The sequence below is a fragment of the Macrobrachium rosenbergii genome, chromosome 43 (assembly GCF_040412425.1).
Source record: "Macrobrachium rosenbergii isolate ZJJX-2024 chromosome 43, ASM4041242v1, whole genome shotgun sequence".
Taxonomy (NCBI): domain Eukaryota; kingdom Metazoa; phylum Arthropoda; class Malacostraca; order Decapoda; family Palaemonidae; genus Macrobrachium; species Macrobrachium rosenbergii.
The window spans coordinates 50,141,195-50,162,658 of NC_089783.1; the positions used below are offsets into that span (position 1 = coordinate 50,141,195).

Below are 21,464 nucleotides of genomic sequence, written 5' to 3' on the forward strand. Positions count from 1 at the left end.
GTATACATACATATATACATACATATATACATATATACACACATATATATACATACATATATATATACATACATACATATATATATATATATATATATATATATATATATATATATATATATATACATATATATAAAATTTTTATCACACCGTGATTTATATACAATCATGGAGCTACAAATGTCGTTTAATATCCAATTCACGCTGTTTCGGGATTATCCTCAATGGAGATTCATCACCGAAGGGGAATTTTTAAGCGATAAATGGATCGGTAACTTCCAACGACTCCAGGGAATCCAGCTCTCCACGGAATCCCCAAGAATCCCCGAAGACAGAAGCAGCAGCAGCTTCCTCGGAGACCAGAATGCCTCCGGAATCCCGACGCCCACCTGTGTCCGTTTCGAAAACTGGCGATAGAGCAAAGGCAGTCGATCTGTACCGAACTAAAGATGTTTCTAAGTTTGCTTACCTTCGTGCTCGAACAGTGCTTTGGCTCCGGGGTCAAATTCCCCCGCGAGAATCTCTTTTATATTAGTCTTGTTGTGCTCTTCACTGAAGTATTTATACTTCGTGGAATGTGCATGTGTTTGGTTCAATTCTTCATTGATTTTATGGCTCTGGACAACTCTGAGCGTCCGGAGGAAGCTGCAGTTGTAAAGGGCGACGATTTGGAAGACTTTAGCTCAGACTGCGAAAACGATCATTCAGACTGTGAGGAGATAATTCAGACTGTGAAGAAGATAATTCCGACTGCGAAGAAGACGATGATTCAGAAATTGAAGACGACGATGATTCAGAGGAAGCAATTACGAAAAATGAAAACGTCTTAAGGTTTGAGAAAGAGACGGCAGAGAAGACTCTGATAATAGAGGAATTAAAGAAGAAGGTAGAAGGCCTGACCGAATATGGAATGCAGATGGAACGGAACATGAGACACCTGGAACGACTCAACCAGGAAAAGGAGAACAAATTTGCTCAATGCCTGCCCAGATGGAAACGCTTAGAAAAGAAATATCGGAAAAGACGAAAGAGACGGAAAAACTAATCAAGGAGAACGAAGATAAAGACTCCAAGCTAATTATTTTGGAAAGCACGGTTGCAGTCCTCGAAATGGAGAAGGAGACGCTGCATCATCGCCATCTGAACGAAATGGAAAATGACAGACATGCGACACAAGTCCAACTGAACAGGCTGAACGAGGACTTGGAGGGACTTCGAGATGAAAACAGAAAGCAGAAGGAGAACGACGATAAAACCTTCAGAATTAAAGATTTAGAAGACCAGTTAGGAGTTCTCACTATCGAGAAACAGAGGGCTGAAGAAAATTTGCAGCAGCTCGAGCAATGTAAAATGGAAACAGAAGAGAGAAAGAACGAACTTGAAGACCTGAAAAAACAGAGCCTGCTGAGGGACAGAGAGATCCTCCGACTGGAGAATGAATGCTCTCTCAAGCAAAAGGAGGTCATCGGTCTGTTGAAAGAATGTAAAAGTGTTGCAGCAGAAAAGGCGAATGGAAAGCTAAATGAAATGACGAAAAGGATAGTCCAACTAGAATTCGAACTGGCTGAGACGAAGGAGGAGTTGGAGACGATGGAGTTCGAGAAGTTGGAGGCAATCGTGGAAATGGAAAGATTGCAAGAAGAGAACTTGGCCAAGGATGCGAAGATCAGATCCTTGGAAACGGAAGTCAAGGTTCTTAAAGAAAAAAAGGTCAATGAAACAGTCAAGGAACGCGATCTGATAAGTAAGGAAAAGGAAATGTTCAACGGAAAAAAGAATATGGTTAAAATGATGCCGATAGAACAGTCTGTACCAGAAAGGAAAGATGGAAAGAAAAAGGCTCTGGACAAAACTCGATGTCTGAGGAAACCTCAGATCGACTGTAAAGCCCTCTACCGACAACTGGACAACATCGAGGAAGGACTCAATCAGTTCAGGAAATTGGAACAGCATCCAGCTGGCACCAAGAAACGCTCAAACGCCATGGCTAAAACTCCACCAGTTAAGAAGCCCCTCAGTACAGAACAAGTGCATCAGAAAATGAGGCTGGAATCTGCAGCCAGGCTCCGAAAACTGGAGCAAGAATCTGAAATGGTAAGAAAGCTCTACAAGATAAACTCTGTCACTTGAGGACTCTGCATTTTTAGGAAGACGGGTGGTTTGCTTGCAGAAGAAAGAAGACAAGACATCTCTGATGTTGGAACAGAAAGAACCTGAGTTTTGTGATGGACATCATTCCTGGATACAGCTGTGGACGCACCTCTGCGCGATGGAGAGACTACAGCGGCTGGTGGGACGGGCGGCAAGTGCCCAAAGAATGGACTCCTGCCACATGATTACCCCCGGGAATGGGGTATCAATGCCCAATCACATATGCTTGGAAGGCAACCACTGGCGCGGCGTAAGAACCCGTAAGTTTCATGCCTGCTTCATATGTGAACTGGGTTGTGCATTGCATATTGGATCCCATTCTTGCATATACTACTGTGGCAACCTCTGGCGCGGCGTAAAAACCCGTAAGTTTAATGCCTATTATATATGCAAAATATGGGTTATGCAATGCACACTGGATCAAGTACTTGCATATACTACTGTGGCAACCTCTGGCGCGGCGTAAAAACCCGTAAGTTTAATGCCTATTATATATGCAAAACATTTGATCCCAGTGTGGCAGGGGCACAAAGCCATCGAAGGGCACGCACCGTCAGGAGTCGCTGGAATTCAACGTCGTGCGATTTGGAGATTGGAAGCTTCCCGTCTGTAGCAGAGGACTGATTGGATTATGGATTTCATCAAGGAACCACACGTTTCCAACATTGAGCAGAGACCTGGCTTCTGGATTTTGGACTGTCAAGAAATCACCTGTTTTCCGTCGATCGCAGAGGAATGATCTGGAGGTTCTCCACTGACTGGCAGGCGTCTCATGATGTATGGTCATATGACTGAGGATACCATCTCTCTTGGCTAGTTGATGGAGCTGAGAATGGGGAAGGGTCCACTCCTGGCAAAAATAAACGCCCATTCAACGACGCTCTGTTGGCGAGGATGCCCCAGGGGTGAGATCGCTTGAGATCGTTAAAGGCCCATAAATATATATACAATATATATATATATATATATATATATATATATATATATATATATATATATATATATATATATATATATATATATATATGTATAAGTGAATCACAAAAATATGGAACGTGATGAATATATAAATAAAGATAAAATCCACGAAGGAAACGGAAACATTGGAGTGCTGCGAGGCCTTTCGACACTTACGCCCTTTACTTAGCAGACTGAAGAAATATAAAAGTAAGTTTACAAAGAAAGCTCATATAAATGACAGATGGGGATTATAAAAGAAACATGTGTACTTGGATTCCAGGTACATATGTTTCCTTTATAATCCCCATCTGTCATTTATATGAGCTTTCTTTGTAAACTTACTTCTATATTTCTTCAGTCTGCTACGTAAAGGACGTAAGTGTCGAAAGGGCTCGCAGCCCTCCAGTGTTTCCGTTTCTTTCGTGGATTTTATCATTATATATATATATATATATATATATATATATATATATATATATATATATATATATATATATATGTGTGTGTGTATCACTAAGTCCACGTCGGAAGGTGAGTGAAAACTGGTGTAACGGTCTGTATTTCCCCCTGGGGCAAATATGGCCCAGGATATATTTCCCCCTGCGGGAATTTGGTCCCAGGATAATATTCCCCCCTCTGGCCCAAGATTCCCCCAACCCCACTACGGTTATAAGAGTATCATCACGACTAAACTACCTCTTGGGGTCATTATCTTTGTTATTTACAGTCTTTTGTTTATGTTTATGCGGAAATTCCCTACGGGTTTGTACTAAACAAGCCGCAATGTAGGGGGGAGAAATGGCCTAGAGGGGGAAAAATATCCTAGGTCCAAAATTCCCCCCGGGGGAAAAACAGCCTGGGCTATAATTCCCGGGGGGATATCAATCCTAGGCTAATTTGTCCCGGGGGGAATTTCAGTCAAGGGGGAATAATTTCCTGGGGAATTCTTCGCTTCCGCTGCTTAAATAAATGGAGCGGGGCACATAGGTTAATTTCTTCTGGAGAATTCGTTCTTGGTTTTTGGCATTAGTTTTTTTTGCACACTATATATACAAACCTACATATATATATATATTATATATATATATATATATATATATATATATATATATATATATATATATATATATATATATATATATATATATATATATATAGTGTTTTATATTGAAGACAGTATACTACTATTTTTACCTTCCTACAGATGTTAGTCATTTTACCCAGTGTATGAAGCTCCAGCAGAATCTGAGTCTACCGCTCACTATCAGTAAAGTAATTCGTAAAAATTCCTATAAGGGGCACCTTTAGGTTTACTAGGCAGATGAATGGTTCAATCATAATTCATTCGAAAATCTAAAATCTGTTTTACTGTCATTAATAACCTTCATACAGGCAATTATCCTATGCTTGGTTTGAATGCTAACATTGTCATCACATAGCCTACGCTATTATATTCAATCTATGCACCTGCATATAGCTATTTTCACTTTATATATATATCTCAGAATTCCATTTTATTTTCATAATTTACAACATATTTACTTTTAGAAATGTCACTAAAAGGGGAATCAAACAGAAAAATATCAGTGAATGGAACATTATCGCACAAAGGAAGCTTGCACCGCCGAGTGATGAGTAAATCGCCATGAAATAAATGTATACAACTCTTTTTAAGTATTGGAACTTCACGAACAATCCATATACCTTTTCTTTATGCCAAAACCCTTCAATAATTCAACCTAAAACCCAGAGAACGGTTCTGAATCAACGAACACAACTATGAATATCATGGAATAAATGTACTTTCTTCATTTCCCTCCTACTTCGTTTACTCCAAAATGTCATGACATTTATTTTCTTGCTAAAATATTTTGTTATCTCTGACATCTACTTTAGCGATTAACGAAGTACATTTCACTATCGACTGGTTACCTACAATGGTTCTTATTTTACAATTTTTTTTTTTATCTTAAAGATTCGTAGGCTTTTACTGCCTGATTATGCATCACACCCACTTTTAAGTATTCGTTTTTGCTGTCTCGGTGTCCCACATTTAACCAGCCTCTTTCAATGTTCTTTTTATACAATTGTACTGCGCTTCACATGCACAAACACGTACGCAAAAAGACTGTCCATTTGTATAGTTTAAATTTTCTATCTATTTAATGTCTTCATATATGGCACTCATATTCCGAACTCTTCAAAACATTGAACTTGTTTTTGTATGAAAAATTTGCAACAAAAAAGAAAAATGAGGGTTTAGGTTGTTTGAAGAGAAAAAAAACAATAATATATCTTATGCCAATAATGAAATTAAACTGTGATAAAAGGACGTTACCCAATCCATGAATGAAAATTACACCTTTATTTTCCTTTTACCATGTCGCAACGGAAAAAGACTTAGAATTTCATGTCATAATCGGGGTTCCCTGAGAATGCACCTTCGAGGAACTTCTTGTGGACATCGGGAGGGATGAATGTTGCTTTCACCACTGGGTCTTCCTTCATGTCGTTCATCCATGTTTTCTGTTGAAGTAATAATAATAATAATAATAATAATAATAATAATAATAATAATAATAATAATAATAATAATAATAATAAAACAATGCAGACTACAGAAATGGCACAAAGAAGACTACATCTGTGACGAAGTCTGTCAAATTCACCAATGATCAGGACACCGAACATATTAGAGATTAAAGAAAAGAGATAATTAGGAGAGAGAGAGAGAGAGAGAGAGAGAGAGAGAGAGAGAGACTCACCATCTTTTGGAAGCGAGATTTTTCGAGCTCCTTTCCTACCATCATCTCTATGACAGGAAGTCTCTCACCCCATGGCCAGATCATGTAGTCGAGCATTCCTAAAAGTATGAAGAAGATATATGTATATGTATACACACACACACACACACACATATATATATATATATATATATATATATCTATATATATAAATATATATACATATACATATGTATAATATATATATATAATTGATAAAAAAAATTATTTTATCTGGACAGAATATCTGGGTGATGTGACCACAAAGTAACTATTATTGTGATGAAGTCGTAATGAAGATAAACCAGTATTTCTTGTAAAACCAGCAAAAAACTGATCATATGTCTTACAATAATCTTTAAATTCGTTTTGACAAAGACTTGTATTGCCTCGAGACAAAAGATAAAAGGCAATTGAAGCGTTCCAGCTTTGCAAATATGTCAAGAATTGATAAACTCATAAAAATGTTAAGAAGTTACTCTGCTCTTTAAAATTAGAGATAAACATAACCGACATGGTTTGTTTTCGAGGGCGAAGGCAAAAGTAGAGCAGTGAAGGCAAAAGTAGAGCAGGGAAGGCAAAAGCAGAGCAGGGGAAGCAAAAGAGAGCAGGGAAGGCAAAAGTAGAACAGGGAAGGTAAAAGTAGAGCAGCCAAGGCAAAAATAGAGCAGTGAAGGTAAAAGCAGAGCAGGGAAGGCAAAAGGAGAGCATGGAAGGCAAAAGTAGAATAGTGAAGGCAAAAGTAGAGCAGGGAAGGCTAAAGCAGAGCATGGAAGGCAAAAGCAGAGCAGTGAAGGTAAAAACGTAGAAACAGGAAGGCAAAAAAGAGCACTACCACTAATTTTTTCTCCCCTAGCCTAGTTCGTCTTTTTGTATTTGCAAGCTCTCTATATATTTTAGACAGTTTCATCTCACATTTTCTAGGACCGACCAATCAACCCACCTATAGCATTTTTTCTGAGCAAAGTCAATAACACAGATTGCTTAAAACTAATAGAATAGATAGAATACAATATAGAATTTAGGCCAAAGGCGATGCGCCGGGACCTTTGAGGTCATTCAGCGGTGAAACGGAAATTGAGAGTTAAAAGGTCTGAAAGGTGTAACAAGGAAAACCTCAAAGCAGTTGCACTATGAATCAATTTTTAGGAGAGGGTGGAAAGTAAGATGGAAGAAAGACAATATGAACAGAGGTACAGTAAAAGGAATGAAAGGGCTTGCAGCTAGGGGGCCGAAGGGAAGCTGCAAAGAACCTTAAGTAATGCCAACAGTGCACCGCACATGAGGTACACTGACAGCGTTACGCCGCTAAGGGGTACCTAAAACTAACGTTGAGTTTCTTTGTGAGAAGATAAGTAAGTCACGTACCAGGTTTATCACCACCGAAGTATTTAGTCCCTCTCTTGCCCAGCTCCGCCTCGAAAAGATCTAACCCTTCCTGGATCTCCTCAAAGGCCTTCTTCTTCTCCCCTTCCTCTCCGTCGACATGATTGCGGTAAACTCTGTACATTGGTGATGTCACCTACAAGAATACGTCATATAATTAGGCGTCTGAGACAGCCATATAAATAAAGTAGGGTCGATGTTATTCTGCCATCATCTGAAAACTGATCAAGGTAAAGGGGTTTGTCAAATATTTACCTGCAAAAAACTAAGGTAAATACATGGTACATAAATATTGTACATAGAAATTATATGACAGTGAATTACCAACAAGTTTAAGTGTTTCCCATCCATTCTTAGAATACAACGTAGAGGAAATATGGCCTTAAATGAAAGCAATGGACTTTAACTATGTTTAAGTAAGACTCAAAACCCTCCTCAGGTACGGAAGTAAATTCCTTCTTGAAACAAAATTTGGCCGAATCACAGCAACCCTTCGTCCACGCTTTCATTTTTTAATTTTCTAGTTTTGTGTTCTCCATACCTTAATACGCTCTTTTTCTTTTATTTTCCGTAAAGGAAAATCTAAAAAATTAAAATAAAATTTGTATTTTCCTAACATACAAACCTACACCTTCATATGTTGGACGCTCCTCTACTTAAGAACTTTCAACTTACGAATTTTCAGATACAAACAACCGTGATCGCAAGTGAACACTGTACTTTACTGTATTGTTATCACAATTTGCTTAATGTGTTTAGGTTTTTATATCATTTGTATTACTAATATACTCTATAAAATACAGTACAGTACTACTACAGTACCGTGTTTTAGTATGAAAAACAAACAGTACTGTACATATTGACTCTGAGTATATCAGGTTGGACTTACGAACAAATCAAGATGTGAACAGCCGTTTGGAACACAACTCGTTCGTAAGGACAGGAGCGTTCCAGTACGCTTCACGTGATCGGCTGACTGTAGACTCGTTTTACTGAAACCTTAACTTCCTGTGTCCGGTCTGGTCTAGTCTGAACCTACCCTATCTCCTCAATTGTCTCCCAGCCGCTACAGGACTAAATCATGGACACGTACACACACTCAGGCAAAAGGATGATGAAATATTGGATGAAATGTTAGCACATAAGTCCCTTGAACATCCCTAGTGCAAGGGGCAGAGCTAATATCCTCGTCCCTAAATACTAGCTAAAAGATGGAATTGTAACCCCCCTCTGGAGACACCCTCTTCAAGGCAAAAGGTGTGAATACACACACACACACATATATATATATATATATATATATATATATATATATATATATATATATATATATATATATATATATATATATATGGAGAGAGAGAGAGAGAGAGAGAGAGAGAGAGAGAGAGAGAGAGAGAGAGAGAGAGAGAGAGAGAGAGAGAGAGAGGGGGGGGCGTTAATATGCAAAAGGTAAGATGAAAAGTAAAAAAAAAAAAAAAAAAACTCAGTTTCACACCTACTTTATTAAAGAGTTCCATGAAGATTCGGTCTTGTCCCTTATCCCAAGGGTCCTTCCTGTGCAGGGGATTCTCAGGATGAGCTTCGTCCAGGTAATCGCAGGCCACCAGAGACTCAAACATGAGCTTCCCGTCGAGCTCAAGAGTTGGCACCTTCTGCAGGGGGTTCTTCTTCACGAACCATTCTGGCTTCTTGTTCAGGTGAATGTTGACGATTTCATGCCTGAGGTGAAACAAATGTGAAAAGTTAATGTTATGCGCATTCTCTCTCTCTCTCTCTCTCTCTCTCACACACACACACACACACACACAATCGGTAGAGAGGGGCTTGTTTGTTATAAATACATGGTCTCAGAGCTTATTCGTAAGTATACTTAGGAGAGAAGAAATCCTAACTAAAGGAGTGTGTGGCAGTTGATGTATATAACTGGAACTAGAAAATAAAATTTTAGGCCAAAAGCCAAGCGCTAGGACCTACGGTGGGTCATTCAGCGCTGACAGGGAAATTTAAAAGTGCAACAGGAAGAAAACCTCGCAGCTTCACTGCAAAACATCTGTTAGGAGAGGGTGAAAAGCAAGATGGAGGAAAGAGAATATGAACGGAGGCACAGAGAAATGGGAAGCAACTAAATTTCCACATGAAAAAGTACTCACTTCACATTTTTGGCAATGAGTACCAGGCGCAGGCGCTGGCAATAGGGACAAAACCTCATGCAGTAGCATCGAAGGAGCCCCGGCGTCTCGGGAGGGCACGCGGAACCTGGAAAATAAACAGACAGACAAATAATTGCTAGTGATTTCCTTCCATTTGTCATTTCAGGTCCAAAAATACAGGCAAAAAGTACATGAACTTGTCTAATGTCGGTTGCTTGTATATTTAATTTCATTCCTTCAGAGTTAAGTATATCTTAGTTTAACCAGACCACTGAGCTGATTAACTGCTCTCCTAGGGCTGGCCCGAAGGATTAGATTTATTTTACGTGGCTAAGAACCAACTAGTTACCCAGCAACGGGACCTACAGGTTATTGTGGAATCTGAACTACATTATGACGAGAAATGAATTTCTGTCACCAGAAATAAATTCCTCTAATTCTTCATTGGCCGGTTGGAGAGTCGAACGCTGTATGCCAAATGTAATATAAAATGAATCATGAGTTCGTCCATTCTTTGCAATATTATATCCAACTGGAATTGGAAAATAAAATTTAGGCCAAAGACCAAGCACTGGGATCTAAGAGGTTATTCACCGCTGAAAATGATGTTGAAACAGTTGTTAGGATAAGGTGGAAAGGACGGTGGAAGAGAATATGAATGGAGGTACAGTAAAAGGAATGAAAGGGGTTGCAGCTAGGGACCGAAGGGACGCTGCAAAGAACCTTAAGTATGACTAATGCCTGCAGTGCACGCCGTGAGGTGCACTGACGGTATACAACCCTTTCCACTGAAAATTGTACGGGGTGCTGATTCAGCAACAATGAGCAATGGTTTTCTCGGGTATTAAGTTGAGCCATCAAAAAATGCCTGCTGAACTGAAATATCATCCCTCGATTAAAACAGAAGTTTTATCAGATAATACACATAGGGTACTTCAACCTCTTTGTGATACTAACAAAATAACACATATGTCATTTTTTGTTATCAGACACTTCCATATAAACGTATGATACAAGTATATTAGCTGTCACTCTGTTACAAACACACACACCCATATATATATGTATATATATTGTATGTATACTATATAAATATATATATATATATATATATATATATATATATATATATATATATATATAGAGAGAGAGAGAGAGAGAGAGAGAGAGAGAGAGAGAGAGAGAGAGAGAGAGAGAGAGAGAGAGAGAGAGAGAGAGAGAGTTGTCATGGCGAAATCCCCAGAAAGCTAGTTTGCAAATAAATACTCTTAATAAAAATATTATCCATTATCATTATTAAAAACCATAAGGAAAAGCCTAATCATTTATTCCATATTTGAATTATTTTAAAATATTGCTCTTGATAACCACAAGAATGCCGATATACTTTTTGAAGCGTTTCAGAATCGTGTAATGTGTTAGTTAACAAAGATGAAAAAACAAAACTTACCCGTAGTAACCTACGCAGTTTCTGATATTTAGTATTTTTCTCTAAAATTCAAAATATAATGTGCGACAATAACGAAGTGTTAATCAGCTAGGCAAGACGTAAGAATAATCTCTAGGACACTTATTATGTCACGGCTGGGTGGAAGAAAGCTTCTTGTGGTTCGTTAGGTAAGCCACCTTTAAGACAAATCAGTTCTATCTTTTTTAATCTTTATAAAAATCTATTAGCTTTTGTTGTCACAAGGCCTATGAAGTGCAAAATTTTTCTTAATTACTTTGTTTGGGATGGCAATTAAATTCTCTCTCTCTCGAAGCAACAGTTATAGCAATAATGGTGAATAGGGCAGCTTATCTAGACACAATGAAAAATATACCGTGACTGTGCTACTTAAGAAACCGTCTTAAGGTTTTGTTGAAATAACAAAACCTTAAGAATACAAGATAGAGTTTTAACACCAGTGATAGTGTCCACTACTTCACACACAATCATTCTGTTTTCTAATCCACATAATATTTTAGATATAATACAGCAAATTATATATATATATATATATATATATATATATATATATATATATATATATATATATATATATATGAGAGAGAGAGAGAGCAGTGTCACTTTTTAATCTAAACGACGTGAGATGCTTTGATCTCTATCTAGGCTTCTTTATGCGATGCACTACAGATCTTCATTACCAAGATAAAATTCAATTCGATCTTTTTTCATGTTTTGTCTCTTTGTTTACATATTTTCATCGACGTGTAATACAGGTCATTTCTAGTGATAACAAGGAACCACACTAAACAATTATAATCTGCCATCAAAGAGTGTATACTATGGCCTTTAAATAAGAAACAAGACGATAAACGGCATATTATCACTCACAATCTTCAGCCACCACTTACACGTTCTTAACAGAGAGAATGAACAGATGATCCACCTTGTGGGAAATCCCTCAAACCTTTGGCAGATGGGAAAACATCTGCCCTATCATGGAGACCACCGCAGGGTTTCAGTGAAGAGCAGTGGCCGTCTCACTTGCTTATGTATATAACCCCAGCTTAATATACGAAGGCAATCCGACTATATAACGTACTACCTTCAACACGTAGACATTTAAACAGTCAATAAAAGTGATGAGGAATAACACAATGTGAAAATATAGACAATAATGAAGAATAAAACATAATACTGGAGACAGTTACTATATCCGTCGATCAAAAATACAATACGAGTTACATAAATATATGTGTGGGTATGTATGCGCGTGTGCATTGCTAAGGAACACAGGGACCTGCTCCTTTCTGCAAAGGAGAGAAAGGAAAGGAATGGAATGGAATGGAATATAGAGTTTAGGCCAAAGGCCAAGCACTGGAACCTATGAGGTCATTCAGTCCTAGAACGGAAATTGAAAATAGGTAGGTTTGAAAGGTGTAACAGGAGGAAAACCTCGCAGTTGTACTATGAAATAATTGTTAAGAGAAGGTGGATAGCAAGATGAAAGAAAATTAATATGAATGGAGGGGGTCGAAGGGACACTGCAAAGAACCTTTAGTAATGCCTACAGTGCACCCCGAGAGGTGCACTAACCCCACCTCCTACGAGGAAAAAGGAGAAAAGGAGTGGGCTATGGCCTCAACATCCAGGAAGCGAGGAGGAGGTGAGTTCGAGATAGCAATGCATGGCACGATGTGTATGGGGGTTCAACATAGAGTTGGTGACACTGAAAACAGCTACTGTTGTGAAAGTTCTCTACACATAAGATCCATCCATGATTCAACACTTAAAGTATACATAACCCCATCATATACATACAACTATATATATATATATATATATATATATATATATATATATATATATATATATATATATATATATATATATATTATTGATTTTGTATAAATCTCTGTCTCTGCCTCTCAGTCATCATGCTAAGAAACAACAGCCAAGCAAACTTGAAAAAATTGTCCATTTTGCATTTATGTGGCTTCAATACCATAAACTGACGATATGGACAACTCTTTAAATAGTACCAAGCACTATTAAATGACGTATATGAACCTCACCTAACCGACAACCCCTCTCACAGCTTACCTATGGGCGGTAACCGCAAAACACATTCTTGTTTGTTATGCAAGTAAACGCTGCCGAGAGATTGAGTGGAAGAGCTACGGTAGGGGAAAGGAGACCCATACTTCGTCTCGTTATAAAACACTGCCGAGAGATTGAGTGGAAGAGCTACGGTAGGGGAAAGGAGACCCATACTTCGTCTCGTTATAAAACAATGTCCAACCCTGTTTACACTACAAGCTGCACCATTTTAACAATGCTACCTATCCAGTGCTGGGCAAACAGTTATTCATACCAAGAGAGAGATGTTCAGAACTCATGATGCCGGTGAGAAGCGTTTGTATACGGCAGGCCGTCGCGCAGAAGTGTAGATCAATGCCTGGACAGCAACACACTGACTGACTGACGTGACGTTTGAGTCTGACGACGTGAAAACCGAATCCTGTGGTAAAACCAAACTGAACGTTCGTGCTGTCCATAAGTACCGCGCCAATAAAAGTTGCCAGTTATGTATGTAACTGAAAACAGTGGATAAACGAAGGCTGGATGCTAATCATGATCAAGCACTATTTTGCATTTGTGAAGGCTTTACTTCAAACAATTTCATTACGGAATGAATCTTTGGTTCGGCTCTCCCTTGAGGGATTTGAACGTTTCCAAATATATAGATACAATAACCCTGTGTAAATTAATTTGTCACGAAAAATACGCGATCTCTTATTATAAATGAAAAATTATTTCTACTTTAATTCAGTATAAAGATGTCGTTGCCTTTATCAAACCCGTGCGAGTTTATCGTCTAAAGCCATTCGTGTGCCGGATTCAGCACCCATATGAATACATTACATGCCATTTTTACTCATATATATTAAATATTCTATCAAGTCAGAAAGGTAAAATAAATATGCTATAAAATGAACAGTTGCCGGTACGCGAATAAAAGAAACTAATATCCCAAATAATTTTCTGCAAAAATCATCGTTAAATAAAAATTGATATTTCCTTTTCAAATTTGCATCCGCAAAGGTTCTACGGTAAATTTTTATAGGAATTTGCGTGTAAATAAATGGATCATGGTAGAATGACAGAGAAGATGATATACATAATAGGTGAAGCAAGGAACTAGCACGTTGTGTGCAAAAGATTGGGACGAGACTTGAATCATTTATGGAAACTAAGGGGCAGTTTATAAATGGATTGTTGAGCTACCAGTTCTTTATGGGAGTAAAGTGTGAATGAAAGGAATGGTTGAAGTTCCTGACATAAACTGTTCATGCAGTATATGTAGAGCAAGAAGGTTTGAAAGGGTAAGAAATAATGAGATGCATAGAAGTGGTCAAAAGGTTAGCATATGTGAAAGGATGCATTAGGGTGTTTTGTGAGAGTTTAGTCGTAGTAAAAGGAATGTATAATTTAGGAGCGTTGAGAGGGAGTAGGAGAGAGAGGCTTAGAAAACTGGAGAGATGGCATGAAAGTGGTACTAGAAATGAAGGGCTTACCATCTTCAGCCAACACTCAGTTTTATCATTGTCAAAAAAAATTTCTGTACAAAAGAAGGAGAAAATTGAAAAAAAAAAAATAAAAGACAAAATGAAGAATTCCATGAAACAGTTTTACATTCTCAGGAACCCCTTCCAAGGCGATTCATTTTTACAGTCAGTCTTCATCATTCATTGTCAAAAAATTTTCCTGTACAAAAGAAGGAGAAATTTGATAAAATAAAAGACAAAATGAAGAACTCCATGGAACAGTCAGATCCCAGTCAAAACAAAGTTAAATTAAAGATATGTGGAACGAGGAAAAATATGTGTGAACTGAATAAATAGGCATTTAAACAATGAAACTGAACCATAAAATATTAACAAAAATAATAACGATCAACATGCATTGAAGTTCATATGGCTGAGTTTTATGGATAACTCAAGATTTTATGATAATAAAAGAACAAAATGAAAATCAGGCAATGCTATACTTTAAAATGCACGCATATATATACGTAAAAGATATAAAATGCATTCATAAGCTTATAGGTGTCAATGCATAAATACAGGCATTAATCAATATACCCGCTTACACCATACAAACATTATTTCCAAAACTCTGGTAATCCTATACTGATGTTTAAAGATGTGAAGGAGATAGGGTCTAATTTGCACTGCAGCTCATCAGAGGCGATATTGTTACTCTTACTAAGATAACGGCAAGCCGTTTTAAAACCATTTATTTCAGCAGTTCTTGGATGTATATATTGCACTAACATCATTTCATTTGTAAGGTGAGTTATATAAGAATATATATATATATATATATATATATATATATATATATATATATATATATACTGTATACTGTATATATACACAATATTAACATCCGTGAAATAGAATTACCCCTTCATTTTCGAACTTCTCAAGTTCTTTGTAAGAAGAAGATTCGCTATCCGTAATGTCAAGTGACATTTCAGCATTTGCGTCATCCACGTAAACAATGGCTGTCAGCTTAAGGGAGAAACAGATCGGTAATATATAAAACTAAAATGTATTCATTTATATAATTATTATTTATCGGTTCTGGTCAAGAATGGACCAAAAGTTATTTTGGGTAAAATCTTTCACTGAATCTAGACCAGTCGTAGGTTGCTAGGCGTAGATATAGGCGTAGGTCATTCTAGCCTGCAGACTGCCTGAGATTAATCAATTGCAACTTGAGTAAGACTGACGTAGCCTATCACTAACTGTTCAGTACAGTTAAAGAGAGAGCTCCAGAATTCGTTGTACAATACCAGTCATTGTTGTTACCAATCGTAACCTCTTTTAGGCTATCCCAGTCTAGCCTAACCCTTACCAAGTCTGGGCCTTCGTCTTGGAGTCTTGCTAACGAAGTGCAGTCAGTCTGCCGGAGAAATTATCCCCCACAGTGGCTGTAGAACATTTAGGGTTTAGGTTAACATTATCTTATTTTTTATATTAATACGTTCTCAACGCGAATCATAAATTTTCCCTGCTGCTTAGTTTGTGTCTTGTACAATTTTTTTGCCTTCTTTATTATTGTGTCAATCCAACACTTTTGGGTTTCTTCTCTCCCCTACTCATTTTAGTGGTGATTTGAAATCTCGACTTTTGAGTGAGGAAAAAACAATGTTGGTTGAAAAGCTCTAGTAACAGTGGTGGATTATGCTTGAAATACAGAAATAATCCAAAATTTTATGATTTCTTTATGTTTAATAGAAATAAAAATTAAGCCTTTCCTAAAATTCGAAGGACCTTGATTTAACCTAACCAAACGTCGCGGTTTGTTATTTCAAGTGGAAATTACACCTTGGCATTTCACAGCACTTGTTATTGAAATGAACATGAAAAATTGAAAATCCACTGAGTATCAAACATTTCAGGCTTCACAAACAATTTGGAAATAAAAACCTCATGATATTGGTGAAGAAATTGAATAATACTATTCACTGTACATGCACAATGAGGTGCTGCTGGATTTTGAGAAAACAAATGGAACTTGAAAAATGTACAAAACCTTGCTACATTAACCAGGAAATTTATTGCCATGTGGCAGGCCACCTCTTACATTCCACAAGGAAAAAAGCAGCATTCATCTTCATTCAACCATTGACATTACATGTATTTCTTTCTGTCTTAGCCACAAATGGAGTTCCCATATTTTAACATGAATAAGTTGCTAAGAAATCCAAAAATAAAGTTCCCATATATTAACCCAAATGATTTTCTATGAAAATAATATGTAGGCTAGCCTAGTCCATATTTTTCTAATTGTGTATCTTGTAATTTATATTCTATTTATATGCTCTCTCATTTCATACCCCTCTAAAATTATAAAACGAGGCAGTCAGAAGTAAAGTTTGTTTATAAAGGAATACAAACCATCATCTTATATGGTGGGGTATTATCAGTGAGAGCTGGAAATGAACTTAAAACTGGGTATTGAGGTGGTGAATGGATGGTAGGTAGGCAAATGGGGAGAATCCCCTACTTAAGTACCACATACCAGCTCTTTTTCTTCAGCTGTTGTAAGTTCAGATGTGTGTGTGTGCTGCTCTCTGACTGTAGAGTTGAAGCTTTTTCATATTTAGGTATGTATGGTGTTAGTTTTATTGTTGCTTCATGAATGTAAGCAACAAAGTGGATGGATGTGAGAGGGTGTGTAGCTGCTTTATGCCCAAAGTCCCCGGTTTAACAAATGCTTTTCAAATATATTCATCAGAAATTATTTCCCGATGGATGTTCTGGGGTTACGACGGTGTGTAAATGGAAGAAATATGGCCCCAAAACAGCAGAATAATCATAATTTGAAGGTTTTTTTATGTAAAACTCAATAATAATGCAGTTTACATCGTTTTCAATTTAAAAGTTTTTCGTTGATTTTTGACGATTTTCAACGATTTTTTTCGGGTTACGACAAGAAGAACGGAACCCCGTCATTCATTCTGCAAGGTTAGGATCTACAACCCTGACTCTCTTGTAAAGCAGAATTTTGTCAGAAAGTGGTGGATCAAGCCAACTGGGCGAGATCTCGCAAAGCCCTGGGTATTGCCCTTTCATAGTCTTTCAGAGGAATTTTTATAGTTTTTCAGGTAATGAGGATGAGTGTCTGGCAATGCCAGACTACTTCACTTTATTTTACCTTAGGGATGTTGCTCACAAGTCCTTAGACACCTTTTCCATATGACCAATGGTGGCAGCTCAGCTGTTTTTGAGAAAAAAAAAGGTTTGAAATAATTTTCAATTTACAGGGTAATAACAGTATATGTCCAAAAGTTTGAGTTTTCATTGAACCACAGTTAACATTTTCATTTGTAAATATAGTACCTGTACAAAGAAAATTTTACTTTGCTGGTTTTGAATAAGGCCTTAATGAAAGAATTTCAGTTCATAGTAAGTGAAGAGTTGTAGCCACTCAAAGTTAGTGTATGGTCATGGGATGTAATTTTGTCCACTAGAAGAACATTTTTGTAACATGCTGAATATGCCATGAAAACATTTTACTACTCAGCAGTGCTTTGCCATTTGTGGCTTGGACATGAATTTTAGTTCTTCAATACTAGTCTCATTTCCAGTTAGCACATGTAGTATTGAAATTATGCTTAAAATTTCCATATTTTTAATAGAATTTTGTCTTTTATCAATATTAAGGAACTGAATGTTATTATTATTATTCTTCCCTTAGCATCACTGCGACGTATGATCAACCTGAATAGTGCTGTAGGGGCTTCTAATGTTGGCAGTGAAACCACATTCTCTGTTCTCATCTATGACAAGCATGGTCAGGACATTATTTCTCCTCTTTTATCCGTTAAGGATCTAAGAGAAATGGGTGTCACTTTGCACATGTAAGTTGTTGGTTTTTTGTGACTGCATGGAGCAGCAATTTAATCTTGATATTTATTGCATATAGTGATAAAACATTGCAACTGAAATAAAATATGCATTATCATTTACTTTTGGAACATCTTATTTTTTCTATGTATTATAGTACAATAGTTTTATTTATTTTTTCTTGTGAGAACATTGTTTTTATTTACAATAGCTGACATTTGCCATTGGAAATAATTGTTGTGGTTCACTCCAGGTTGCTGCACAGTGAACGAGGGGAGGTGCCAGATGTCCCAGCAATTTACTTTTGTCAGCCAACTGAAGAAAATTTGACTCGCATTGGTCAGGATTTTGCTGAGGGACTCTATTCTTCATATTTCCTCAATTTCATCTCTCCAATAAGTCGTCAGAAAATGGAGGACTTAGCTCTTGCGGCCTTGCAAGCAGGCTGCCAGGCTAGTATTAAAAAGGTAATTTTGAGAGGAACTTTCTTTCAGTGATCTTTATTTATTTTATGTGCTGTATGTAGAAAATAGATTACTTAAATACAGTTAATAAGGTTAGGGACTTTAACCTGAATATTTATGTATCAGAAAAATGCTAGTTTGGAGAAAATGCAAATTTCTTGCCAAATGTAGTCACTTGAAAAGTGTGTGTTGCATTGATGAAGATTTAATCCAAGTACTGTATTATACTTGTATTTTTACTAGGGCTTTTAAATAGTAAGAGTCTTCATAATATTTATGTCCTTTTATGAATAATTTTCCTAATACAGGCAGTTTTACGACGGGGTTCCGTTACTGAAAAAATCGTCCAAAATCGTCTCGTCAAAAATCATAAGAAAACCTTACTTTTTCTGGGTGCATTGAAAACGATGTAAACTGGTTTATTATTGAGTTTTACATCAAAAAACCTTCAAATTATGATTATTCTGCCGTTTTGGGGCCATATTTCTTCCGGGAGTGAACACATGCGTCGTAAGCCAGGAAATAATTTCTGATGAATATATTTGAAAAGCGTCGTAACCTCGAACGTCGTGAGCAACCGGGACTATTAATGTTACTGAAAACTCCATATATCTACTGTTATTTTTGCTTCATACTGGTTTTTTTCACTAGTTTTTTTCATGGAGTGACACTAAACATATGAGCAACATATTATTGTAGTTATTAAAGCTTATATGATTTAGCTTTGTTCAAACTATCTGCCTACCATACACTTTCAGAACGATCTGTTTAGAAAAAAGTGAAGAAGACTGTACTGTATTCATATTAATTGCAAACCATTGTCATAATTACAACCTCATGACTGTGTTAAGAAAGAATGTTTTTCCAGTAGGTGAAAATGTCTGCAAGTGAGATATAATTCTCTTTTGGTTATGTAATCTTTAAAGATTTTGTTCATTGGAGTTTTTGACGTGATGGTTGCTAATTAAGTCACACTTCTGTATGTCTACTCCTCTCTATCTGCAATTGTTAACTTCTTCAATCTGAGATCCTTGCTGCATCCTCTTCTCTGAATTGTTTTTGGGCATTTGAGAAGTGAGAGATTTTCACATGGAATCAGACTCAACATCAGATGACTTGTTGTTCTTTCCAATTACAGTTGTGATCCCCTGCCTTTTTCCCACTGGTTCTGATGTAGCATTTGGAGGCTAGAAAATACCAACTACAAGTGCCTTGCTTTACACTCTAAAGGGTTTCATCCTTACCTTTCAACATCTATCTCAGATATCAGAGCTTTGGTCTTTGACTCCTAACATTCTCAAAGTGCATTCGTTGATGCTGCAGGTGTATGCTAAAACAGTCAGCTGGCAACTCTGCCTTTCCAGCTAATTTGTGGTCCAATATAAATAATGAGTAATGGGGTTGTAATGAAACAAACTAGTTTTATAACACAAAACTAGTTTTTTCATACAAACTCATCAGTCGTAAAGTGAGCTCTTTCCTCTTTGCCATAAAGGCCTTGCATTCTCATTTCCAGATTACTGGTATGTGAAATGTGAGGAACGTGATTAGTGGATATATAAGGTTCCAGGTGGTCCATTCCTGTTAGACAAAAACTTTGAGTCAAGAGATATTCGAAGACAGTGAATGTGGCCATTGATGAGTTAGTATGAAAAATTAGTGTGTGTAAAAAATATATCAGTAATGTACCCTGCAGAAAACTCATTAAGGTGGATTTCTTTTTGCAGGTTTATGATCAGTATGTAAATTTCATCTGTTTGGAAGATGACATGTTCACATTAAAACATCAAGGATCAGAGACACTCTCATATTATGGTAAGTAGTAGTGAATAACTGGTGGCCTAAATGTTTTGGAATTCTGTGCATGGATGGCTATTAGCATCCATTTATTTTTAAAGGTCATTTTCCATGTTTTTATTCTTTTGATTGCTGCTTTTTTCATCTTGTTACTATTCCTCAGTAGTTGCTCAGATTACAACAGTCTGCATTGTGTTAAGTTTGTCTCACATGGTATAATGGTGCAGTCATTTTATGCTCTGTTTTTTTCATCATAATGAAATATTGTGTATGAGCTTCACTGCTCTTGTATGTTATCAGAGTCTCTTTAGGTATCTTTAATGTTGTGTTAAGCAAAGTGAATCTTGGCTTGGGTAGGACTTCACTACTGCTTTGCCCATTTGAATTTTTTCTCCCAAATTTCCTCCTCACATCCTCAGAATCAACGCTTGGCTCTCTTTTTCTTTGCCTGTTTAACTTCCTTAACATCCCCTAGCTTCATTTTCCACCTTTTTAGAGCAAATCCTTTTAGGCAAGCCATTGGGTCCAGAAATCTGACTCAGTGTCTGTTTAAACTAATTTTTAATGATGGTAACAAATCCACTTGAACAAGAGTACTATATAGCTATGACTGCCTTCAACCTCTATAGTTATGTAAGCATAAGTTTTGTAGTCTCCACTTTCCAACCCTTCATATTGGTTACCCTAGTATCTGCTCCTTGCCATTGTCATTATATTCACATTTCTTACTTCAAGTTTTAACTTCACTGTTTGAGACATCTGATGACTTCAAGTTTTAACTTCACTGTTTGAGACATCTGATGAGTTCTTTCTGTTCTGTTCTACTTTATGCACCTGCTGCCTCAATTTAAATGTGGTCCATCCTTTTCTTTACACTCTCTCCATGATTTTCTGGACATTCC

The 21,464-nt window shown here is 37.0% G+C and overlaps 3 protein-coding genes across 3 annotated transcripts in view; 2 read left to right on the forward strand and 1 right to left on the reverse strand.

The window, feature by feature from the left end:
- The first annotated feature begins 978 nt into the window (after positions 1 to 978).
- LOC136829070 (synaptonemal complex protein 1-like) lies at positions 979 to 2,130 on the forward strand. The gene has a single exon (XM_067087452.1). The coding sequence runs from the start codon at positions 979 to 981 to the stop codon at positions 2,128 to 2,130; it is 1,152 nt and encodes a 383-aa protein (XP_066943553.1).
- Positions 2,131 to 4,459: 2,329 nt separating this feature from the next.
- LOC136828881 (pyrimidodiazepine synthase-like) lies at positions 4,460 to 13,574 on the reverse strand. Its single transcript, XM_067087175.1, has 6 exons — positions 13,255 to 13,574; positions 9,434 to 9,539; positions 8,783 to 9,002; positions 7,263 to 7,416; positions 5,877 to 5,974; positions 4,460 to 5,637 (listed from the first exon to the last, which is right to left on the reverse strand). The coding sequence occupies exons 1-6, from the start codon at positions 13,436 to 13,438 to the stop codon at positions 5,512 to 5,514; spliced, it is 888 nt and encodes a 295-aa protein (XP_066943276.1). The 5' UTR covers positions 13,439 to 13,574; the 3' UTR covers positions 4,460 to 5,511.
- A 1,783-nt stretch (positions 13,575 to 15,357) lies between these two features.
- Positions 15,358 to 21,464, forward strand: part of Slh (sec1 family domain containing Slh) — a 29,924-nt gene continuing 23,817 nt past the window's right edge. The window contains exons 1-4 of the mRNA XM_067087178.1: positions 15,358 to 15,477; positions 18,153 to 18,315; positions 18,555 to 18,768; positions 20,493 to 20,580. Of these exons, the coding sequence (XP_066943279.1) occupies positions 15,447 to 15,477; positions 18,153 to 18,315; positions 18,555 to 18,768; positions 20,493 to 20,580 (496 nt within the window). The 5' untranslated portion in view covers positions 15,358 to 15,446. The remainder of the gene's footprint in view (positions 15,478 to 18,152; positions 18,316 to 18,554; positions 18,769 to 20,492; positions 20,581 to 21,464) is intronic.